At 31.9% G+C, this 10940-nt stretch overlaps 1 protein-coding gene across 1 annotated transcript; it reads left to right on the forward strand.

Moving 5' to 3' along the window:
• Positions 1–1732: 1732 nt before the first annotated feature.
• LOC111048537 (glyoxal reductase) lies at positions 1733–10053 on the forward strand. Its single transcript, XM_039436192.1, has 7 exons — positions 1733–1976; positions 2394–2474; positions 3554–3661; positions 4620–4770; positions 5395–5527; positions 7320–7524; positions 9624–10053. The coding sequence occupies exons 1-7, from the start codon at positions 1871–1873 to the stop codon at positions 9764–9766; spliced, it is 927 nt and encodes a 308-aa protein (XP_039292126.1). The 5' UTR covers positions 1733–1870; the 3' UTR covers positions 9767–10053.
• Positions 10054–10940: the final 887 nt, after the last annotated feature.

The raw sequence follows: 10940 nt of genomic DNA on the forward strand, positions 1-10940 counted from the left end.
TTTTCATGACCATACTTCCATATTTTTGAATTTGCATATAATTTAAATATCCAATCTGATTGGTGCTATCACTAGCCTTACTACTACGCAATAATATGATTCAATGTAGTCCATGTTAATCTGCTAGGTTACCGCATAAAGAGCAAATATTAATGTTTTAATTATTCATTTTGTATCTGTTACATAAATCTGGGTACTGTATAGTTTACAAATTCTTATCATTTATATAATAAACAATGTATATTTTGAATCAACTCGCTTTTACCGCTGGTCAGTTACTGTATTTTGATTGGTGTATTCTAAACTTACAAATGTATTCATGTGCTGAGTAAGGAATATCCCATTTCCTTAATATTTTTATTTTTTTTATACATTTTGTCCATGCTTGTATGACATAATAAATATTTTGGTATCTTATAAAACGCTTTTTCTTTTACATTGACATGCCATGCTTGTTACTAACCCTCTGATCCTAGTTTAAGCGAATGCTATTTGTATGCAACTAAATTTGCCACAGGTGTCTGGCTAATTCTCAATTTATACGGCTCGACCAATTATTTAGGTGTCCGACTAGTAAGTACCAAAGAACCTAACCTCAAAAATTATTATTTTATATTATTAAATAAATAGCAATAATATTTTCCTTTTCATTTGGCTGTTCAAAACTGTAGTCTGGATAACTGTTATTATCAAATCTTGAGTTTGTTGACATCATTATCTAGTGATAGCAATACAGCTGTTTGCTTGAGACCCATAAATTTTTCTCATTCAATGATTTTGATAACTATTCAAAATATCTTCTTACAATAATCGAAAAAACAATCTGATAACATCGCGGAGCTAAAAAAGGATAGCGCTATCTGCTTTGTTAGCTGATAGACAACGATAGCAACACCAATTTTAATCAAATACTGTCATTATTTCACCTCACTATAGTAGCTTTGATTACGGATACGTTTGAGTCAAATGTGCGTCAGGTTTTAAAACATTTACCCCTATCATAATGTCAGGGAAATTGTATTATTAGGCCTATATAAAAATATACCAAGAATTAGGAAAAGGATGTGGTTCGGTTGAAGATTGAGATTTGCCTTCAAATGACAATACATTATGCTTAGCTAGTATCTAAGTATTATCACAGAATAGATACAGAATGGAAACTTGTAATCAAACGCCTATCTAACCAATGCTTTTTACATGACCCCAATACTAAACACATCACGTGACCTTGGGAAGTTCCAATCCTGGTCTTCTGATTGGCTCGTGGCAGTGAACGAGATCAATTGATCCGGATCATTAAAGTGATCCGAACCTATAATCAATACTATTACAATGCGGCGCTTCCTAACAAGATGGCGGATTTTGGCGTCAGGGTATAGCCAAGTTTCCTTACTGTATGTATACTGTGGTATTATTCAGAATTATTATATTTGGAATGTAAAATAGGAAATTATTTCATTATTATAGTTTATAAAACGCTCACCTGGAACGCTAAATGGTGACAGCGACTGCGCGTTACGATAGAGTTTTCTCTCGAGAGAGAGATTCAATTCATTAAAGTAATCCAGTAATGTATTATAAATTATCCAATTATAATAATATTTTTATTAATATCCTTTAAAAAAATGTTTTTTTTTCAAATATTTTTTTCAAATAATGAGGTACAGAGCTTAGAAATAAAATAATATTATTTGTTGTAGCGTTGGTATTACGCAATATAGTTTACGGCTATAAACAGCTGTTTCAAGTTTACAGACGATTGTACATTTGAGGTTAAACTTCACTTTCACTTGAAAAATATTGACAAATTGAAGTTGACTGACATATTTATATAAAATCAGGTAAACTTCATAATAAGTTCTATAGTGTAATGGAATCATATTCAGGAGTAAAGTTGGTTTTAAAAGAGTCTGGAAGTAATATTTTAAAGAAGTATGTCACTCTGAACTCTGGAAACTTGATGCCAGTTATTGGATGTAAGTAAATAAGTCCACAGAATGCACATTAAGATAGTTTTGAATTTAATTATTATTATTCAAAAATATTATAAAAATTATGATTTTCTATAAGCTCATTAGTTTATCTGTTTTCCTATTTAGTTGAATTATTGAATGTGATGTAGGCCTATAAATGATTCACTCTTCCAGTACTACACAACAGTTCAAAATCCAGATGTTATTGAATAAAATTTAAACTTTTTCTTTGAATTATATTACTATAAAAAGAGTATTATTCAACTCTATTAATTATTATATAAATCAGTATCATTTGTAAATTTAATATTTGTAGGCCTATCTATTGTGTAGGCATAATAAGTTATCAAGTTACAATATGAAAGTAATCCAATAAAAAGGTAGTAAATGTCCAAACACTAATATTTTTAATCTTTGCAGTTGGCACATTCAGAATTCGTGGTTACAGCACTATTCTGGCGACATTAGACTACGCATTACAAGCTGGATATAGGTCATTCGGTAAGATATTCTGCAGTAGAATAAGACTAATTATTAGTCTATAATGAGATCAAGTGGTTTATGTTGTCTTATTCATCAATGATATTCTTCTTTACTTTATTCCAAGAACGGATTATCAAATTCTCCTTGGAAAGCTATCTGAATTTATTGTTAAATCTATTCTCATTGGCATATTCACAGTAGGACACTGTTTAATAAATTATGCCTTCGGAAATGTGAGCTTGTGCGATTGCAGTAGAAAACCTCTTTATAAAGGCAAATGGGGCAGTGAGCAGCAGGATTAAATATACAATATTGTGATTGATGACTTTATATCGTATCATATTTTGAAACAGATAAACATAACAACTCTAGACACAAACCAGAACAGTTGACAACAAAACAATCTTCCAGCATGTAGGAGCTTCTTGTAATAAGTTATTTTGAAATAATTTTTAATAAAGAATCACATTTACTGAACGCTCTTCTACTGAGTGAGACAGGCAGTTAAACTCCCAACACTGGAAAACTATCGTTTAGACCATGATAAACATCCAAGTTCCCTTCCCTTGAGTTTCATATTAGTGCACTTATTCTCTTCTTGTGAAATGGTTTTCCTGACATTTAGAGGAGATGCGTATATTATGTAGAAGTACATGCGATACGATTTTTAGCCTGTTGTAAAATACATAAACTGTGTAAATGCTTAAACGCTGGAATATGGGCTGGCAGTGTGCATTAAATTCACTATTAATTTATCAAGCGCTGCCTTCTTCAGGAGAAGAAATATGTATCTGACTTGCACTGAATGTGATCACCAATAGTGTGGGGTCTTCAACTCATTATGATGTTCATCATTGCTATCTTATGCACACATATATCAGTTTGCTAAACGTTCGATGGTTTTTAATGAACTCTGACTTGATACCTTGGAATTGCTTCTTCCTGCTCAAACACCTCTATTATAAGGCAACTTGCCCCAACTGGGATCAACTATCTTCAATTTTTTAAACATACCATCTGCATTATGGTGATCCAAGATTTAGATTTAGTTTTCTTTTATAACTATTCATCTCTAATTGTTTTATTATGATTTTTAGATACGGCTGCTGTTTATGGCAATGAAAAGGACATTGGAATAGCATTGAAGAAACTTCTTCCTAAATACAACTTAAAAAGAGAGGATATATTTCTGACTACGAAACTATGTGAGTTCATCATTATCTTCCATTTATTCATAATTACACATTTGAGTGCTTTTCAAGCATTGAAGACTTTATCAATGTAAAACTGCCGAGGGGGTAAAAGAAACGAGGACGGGGCCGCGCTACCTGAACACTGAGACTGAGCTATTGTTCCAAAAAGGTTCATCCTCTAACTCTCGACTAGCATATTTTATTGTCCTCTGATTCCACTCCATTACCCTCATTAGTGACCCCGTGTGGTTTCTTGAAGGCAATTCTAGCTGGTAGCTAACGAACTTATCTATTACTTTGCACCTTACAACTGCTACGTGTATTTTTTTCTACAATAATTGAGTCTAAATCAGTGAAGTACTTGTAATTGTATCATTCATGGTTTATTTTATGAAACTCAACTTGCTCACAAGCTGTATACAGACTAACTTGAGTTATAAACAATTTGATACTTATTGAACGATTTTATATTGATGTGTATCATGTAATTGTCAAGTTCCATTCAATGTCATAGAATTTGTAAGGACGGCAAACAAAATAATGTACGTTAAAAAATCGATGTGGGCTTTATACACCAAGTACGTTTGACTAAATTTGTACTTATCATCGGGTAGTAATGCGCTTGTTTATCCAATCACTGTATGCTACCACTGGTTTACAGTTGAAAGTGAAAGTGTTAGTAACGAGACTAGTCCACCAATATCTTCCTCGGAGTGGAAACCTTAACAATAGACCACGAGATTGTCGAAATTCAATAACAGACGAACACTGAAGGGTCACTAGAACTTCTACCTGTTCATCCATTGTTTTCAGCGGCCCCATCTCGTTTCTTTAACCCCTGCCGAGTTATTAAATTCCATTATAAATACATGCTTTATCTGTATGTCTGCAATACTTTGTTACTACTTCTACTCTAATCCATCGTATTCCATAATAACTTGAATGATACCAAAACAATTGTGAATTGTAGCACCAGCTGATCAAGGAGAGAACGCAGATTCCGCTGTACGAGAATCACTGAAAAATCTGGACACTCCTTACCTGGACTTGTATCTCATCCACTGGCCGGGAGTCTCTGGGATATCGGTTGATAATCCTTCAACTCCTAAACTTCGCCAAGGGTGAGTGCTTGAGAATGAAGTTTTTGGAAAAATTCCTTTCGATGATATTGACTTGTAAATGTAATTTTCACAAATAGTGTGAATCTAGAGAGATTGATTAGAGTGTGTATTTTTCAGTAAACCTTTTGTCCCTTGTGTTTGAAATGATCCGGTTCTTGTTCCAAATCAGATGTAGTCTTTGATATTCATTGCTAAATAATTCTGTCTTGATAATATGATAGTATTATACGTTTCAGGAAACGATATAAGATAATATAGGATATAAATAAAAATATAAATCTCAGTACCCTCTTAAATTAAATTGTTTTGCCATTTCACTTGGACTTCACTTGAAGATGGCATTAATGTCTGAAACATTTTGTGACAAAATAGTTTAAAAGGGTTCTGAGATTCATATTAAAAGTAGCACTAAAGGAAAAAAGACAAGGTAATATAGTATATAATATAAGATTAAGATAATGTCATTATTTTTTCAAGTATTAAATTATTATGAATTACTAAATAACTATCAACTATCCTGATTAATAGTCTTGCAATATTTAGTTCACATCATTCAATTTTAATTCAGTTGAATTCAAGTGATGGAAGATCTGATTTTTCATAAGTTTAATCTTTTCTTTCTAGGTCTTGGAATGTTCTTGAAAAATTGCATGACAATGGAAAGGGAGTACTGAAAGCTATTGGAGTCTCAAACTACACTGCAAAACACCTCACGGAACTTTTGGAAAACTCTAATGTGCCTCCAGCTGTCAACCAAGTAAGATGAACATTTTGTAAAAGATAAATAAGATAATTATTCAAAAAAATAGATACTTTTATCAAATAATGATAATTATCATCATTTTATAATCATATCTCACAAATTTGAAGAAACTAAGCTTACTTTGTGAGCTTAGTATAATTTTCCAAAATAATTTGGAAGCTTGATTGAATGAATCATGACTAGAGGGTGATTTGAACAACATTTTTTGGGAGTTTGATAAACTTGCAGTAAACTATAATTATGCTCACTTCATTACATTTACATTTATTAAGCTACATCATTTCAAAAATAATTTGGAAGCTTCATGAAAATTATGACAAGAAAGTAGCTTGGACCAATAAAATATATAAATGGTTAGATCATAAATCAGATTAGATAAGTATCGATTTCCTGATAATACTGTAGGATAATCGTCTCTTGATTGATGAACTACTGATAAATTTTCAAATAAAACTATTTGTTGCAAAAAATCTGTAATGTCCTTTCAAAAATCAGATTTAGAGCCTAGCTAAAATTGTGAGTCAATATTGATCCATCATCTACTTACTTCAAACTATCGCAAATCTTAGACACATTTGATTATCATTCATTCACGTTAAGCCGTCGGTCCCGGCTGCTTAAACAATAGTCGTTAGGTCATGTCAGAGGCCCTGAAATTGATCAGTTGCGACCTGAAAACTCTGACACCAGACCTGAGCCTGCCAGATCACTTGATATTATTATTTATTCACAAGTCATAGGCTACAATTCAGGTAAAAGAACATTCATTCGCCCAAAATGCTTAAACCTCAATCTGTTAGATCAATGGGCCATATGAATAAAGTTGAGCATTTGCTCATACTTCTAAAATATGGAGAATTTGCTTCATTTTCTATGAATAAACGTGAGCAAAACCTTTTGTTCATACTCATCAAAAAAATAGTTTGAGCATTTGCTCAAAAGTAAAAGCTTTTGCTCAAAATTGTATGAATAAACTAGAGCATTTGCTCAACTTTTGAAGCAAATGCTTCAAAAAAGGTGAGTCCAGTCTAGAGCAGCTTATCACCTTTTGCTCATAGGCGAATGGCTCAACTAATTCGTATGAGGAAGAGGAAACTATACCAGATACTATCATAACCAATAGTGTAGAACTATAAAACTCTTTTTAGATTCAACCATGATATATATCACCATTATTCCTACAAAAGAATAAATACAAAAGCTACCTGTTAAAAAGATAGCCATCACAAAATAGGAAATAGGCATTTAAGGATATGAGAGTGTACACGATTATAAGAAGGCTATTGATATTATAAGAATATACTGAAGATCATTATAGAAATGACATTTTTTCACGCTATTATTTCAAAATTCTAAACTTAACTAACCTATAACTGTATTTATAAAAATAGAAAACAGAGCAGACGACGCAAACACAAGCGCTGCCCCCTGTTTGCATATTTAGCGCTCCCGTGAGCTATAAATACAAATTAAGGCTACAAAAGCGAATCAGCTGATGAAAAATCTTTAAAATACGTGAGCATTTGCTCTAGAGTTCAGGAGCATAAGGTAAGAGTAAAAGGTAAAGCTTATTCATATCAAAATGAGCAAATGCTTTTGCTTCTACCTTTTGCTCATGAGCAAAACCTTATGCTTGATGCTTTCGCTCATGAGCATTTGCTCTGGTTTTATTCATATGGGCCATTGTCTCATCCTCGGCGAAAACACAATTTAAAAATTGATTAAAATCATTATCGTAGAAGTAAATTGTAATAAGGAATGTAATAATAGTAAATTATAATTTCAGGTAGAGTTCCACCCTCAGTACAGACAGCCGGATGAACTGTACAAGGTCTGCGCAAATTCGAACATTCTGCTGCAGGCCTACTCTTCATTGGGCAGCTCGACTCCGAACAGTCTCATCAATCACAGCACAGTCACCAGTCTGGCCAGCAAGTACAAAGTGTCCGCTGCCCGACTTCTGCTGCGTTTTGGACTCCAGTGTGGATACGGTGATTATTTCATTCGAAAATGAAGCTGTTTTAGGCTATTTGAACCGAATTAAGTGTGTTAGTACTGCAGTATTAAGTACCTACTGTGTGTTAATCGAATCAAATCTATTTATTGCCAACGACAAGTAACGGGTGACCCAGAATAACGGGAACTTTTAAAAACGCTATAAAACAGAAGTGGGAAGAGCAAAAAATTATTTTATTTAAACTAATGTGAAGTTCAAGGCTTGCAATTTAAGAACTATTAATATCATCTATCACTTTTTGGCAATTACTCCATTTAAATGGCTTCCTCCTGAACGAATATATTGTTCAAATCTGTGTCGACGATTCCTCAATGGTCGCTGCAATATCTCATCTGGGATATTGCGGATTTCATTTTGAATTTGTTTCAATTTTCAATTAATTCAAAATTATTGATCAAATTGTGAGCGAAATCCTTGCTGCACGGCAGTTAATGGCAACTGTGCGAGTAAGTATTGTTTGGTAACCGTGTAATCTCACGATTAGGTTGCGTTTCCTGGTCCCATGGATCTGTCCACCTGCGATTTTCTGTTTGTGGAGCTATCTCAAATCAAACGTTTTCACAACTTCACCAATAATTGTGGTTGAATTTTGAATTATAACAGACAGTTCAGAATGAAATTAACCATATTCCAGTTGAAATGATGCAGCAATCGTTCAGGAATCTCAACACTGATTTAAAAAGTGTATTCATGCAGGAGGAAGCCATCTTAATGAAGTTATTGTCGAAAAGAGATAGAAGTTATCAATAATTCTCAAATTTCAACTTCACATTCGTTCAAATAAAATCATTTTTGCCCTTCCCACTCTTGTGTTATGGCCTTTTTAAAAGTTACCGTTATTCTGGGTCACCCGGTATTAAACAAGTATAGGCCACGTCATAAAAATTACAAGTACATTAAATTACAAAATTACATCACAATTTATAAATGATTCATATGAAAGCAAAAATATTCGTTAATAATTAACATTAGTACTCCATGATACTGAAAAAATAATTATGGGAGTGTTTATTCAACAACGAACTGCTTCATTTTGTATCACGAAAATAAAGTTAGGTTGAGGCTAGTACTTCACAAGATTGAAAAAAATGAGGATTATTCAAAAACGGAGCTGAGGTTGGCTAAATGTAGCTTAATCTAGGACGGCTAAGACTTGGTTCAAATGCAATCAATCGAGTTCCATTATATGCACTTTTTAAACCATCTAATTCTGAACTACAACAGTGTCATCATTTCTCTTCAGAGGAGAGAACACGATTGTTTCCTTACCTTAGATGATTCCCTTCTTCTGTGCTCCAAGGGTCATGTTTTCAGTATTGATTGGTGTAATTATATCAATAATCCCGGATTAATTAGTGAAATTATTATGAACATCAATCTATAAATATACCTCTCTTGACTATGATAGCTGATAACTGTAAATGCGGAATAATTGAGAGCGGGTTTCGTCATGTGTCTGTTCCAACATCACATAATTACATATTGCAATTTCTGTCAATTAATATATAATTGAATATAAGACCCAACTCAATTGTTATGAATATACTAAAAATTGTAATTGATAAAGTATATTATAATTTATTATTCCTTCAAATTAGTATCCAGTTAAGTTTGATTTGGAGAAGATCAGTTTTCTGAATTTTATCATGTAAGTTCTTCGATAACTCACTAATTATCAGTCTTACTAGTACATATTCAAAATAACGTAATGGTTTGTATACAATTCAATTTTTTTGAAATGTATGAATTCAGGGCTACTTTCTTGTATTATTATAAAATAGATTTATAGAACCCTTTAAAATTAATAAAATTACTATAATTCTATTTTATAAATACAATTCTAATTTTATGTTTATGTTCACGTAATGGTATTTATATTCAAATAGTAATGGTGGTTCAAAATCTCGTTAAAAATTAAGAAATGAACTGACTATAACTTCAAGCATTATCTATTTGTGCTCAGTATTGAATTCTATCAATAAACCAAAATTAATTGAAAAAATCTATTCTTTTATGCTTTCATTTGAAAAATCTTGTATATTCAAATACAATTATTTGTGGCCATATTTGCAGGTATTATACCGAAGTCCGTCACCGAAGAAAGGATAATTGAAAATTCCAAGCTTGACTTTGTCATTGATGAATCAGACATGGACAAGTTATTGAATATAGAGGAACAGAGGAAAGTCGCTTGGGAACCCAGTGTTGTAGTTTAACTAATATTATAAATCAACGCAAGCTTTGCACTTTATAGGTATGTAAAATTAATTATACAAATTAAGGATAAACATTAATGATACTTAAGGAATATTTTTAGAAATGGTGAATCGAAATTTTCATATTTCAAGAATTCATTTAGCCATGTTAGTGCCGTATTGATCTGATGTTGAGTGGAGTAAACCACTGTACGACTGTACCTGCTTTGTTGTATTTATGTTTATCTTTATTGTTCCATAGAGGAAGCTGACACTATTCCTGTATGCTTATTTTATTATTGTACTGAGTATTAATTTACAATCAGCATCATGGAAAATTTAATTGATACCTACTATAAATTAAGGTACTCAATTATTTTTCAATTTACTCATAAAAACAATACTTTTTTTGGAACTTATTTTCAATTAGTCTTTCTTTTTTGATCATTCAATAATTATTATAAATTAATATTCATTAGCATTTGAACAAATTCAAGGTGTCATTTATTTTCATCTGTAATTTTAATTCTATGGGACTTACACATCTGCGCAAAGGCTCACTTGCGTAAACACTATATCAAAAACTAAACATAAACAAACACTATATCGCTATTATTAATTGAAATGTAGATTATCTCTATGTAAATCATGATTTATTATGCACATTTATCTGTATTTTATTCTATGTATCGTGTAAGTTTGCAATTGTATTGTGAACAAATTTTTATCCAAAATAGAATCATAGAAAATGTCCAGTGGTACCAGTTTTGATATTCAACTGAGAAAATGATTGCTGTGCTTATGTGCTTCCTCTGTTCAGGAGCTCAGAGAGCACTATGAACCTCGAGATGGTAGATTATAAAATCATTTCTTGATTGTTTAGAGACATGACAAATCCTTACACCCCTTTTACAGGAGGTCAGTGGATGCAATGAAATAAAATAAAAAATAAAGTACACTTGAATTTCTCAAAATGGATATTCATTCTTGTTATTTTTATTGTTCTTTTCCCAATCTCATTAGTCATTTTTTAAACTGTCAAGTATTTCATTTATATGTGTAAATTTCCCTAAAGCTTCTTTAAGAGACTTTAATTTTCAAGTCATTCTGAACCGATTGATACTTAATAAGATGCTTATTATCAATCTTCAAGTTGAAAGTTGTATGATCAAATGTTCTACATTCAAGCATTCAA

Source organism: Nilaparvata lugens, chromosome 10, assembly GCF_014356525.2.
Source record: "Nilaparvata lugens isolate BPH chromosome 10, ASM1435652v1, whole genome shotgun sequence".
NCBI lineage: Eukaryota > Metazoa > Arthropoda > Insecta > Hemiptera > Delphacidae > Nilaparvata > Nilaparvata lugens.

Coding starts and splice junctions, on each gene's coding strand:
- LOC111048537 (XM_039436192.1), top strand. CDS start 1,871: ATGGAATCATATTCAGGAGTAAAGTTGGTTTTAAAAGAGTCTGGAAGT. Junction 1,977..2,393: donor CTTGATGCCAGTTATTGGAT/GTAAGTAAATAA, acceptor TAATCTTTGCAG/TTGGCACATTCAGAATTCGT. Junction 2,475..3,553: donor AGCTGGATATAGGTCATTCG/GTAAGATATTCT, acceptor TATGATTTTTAG/ATACGGCTGCTGTTTATGGC.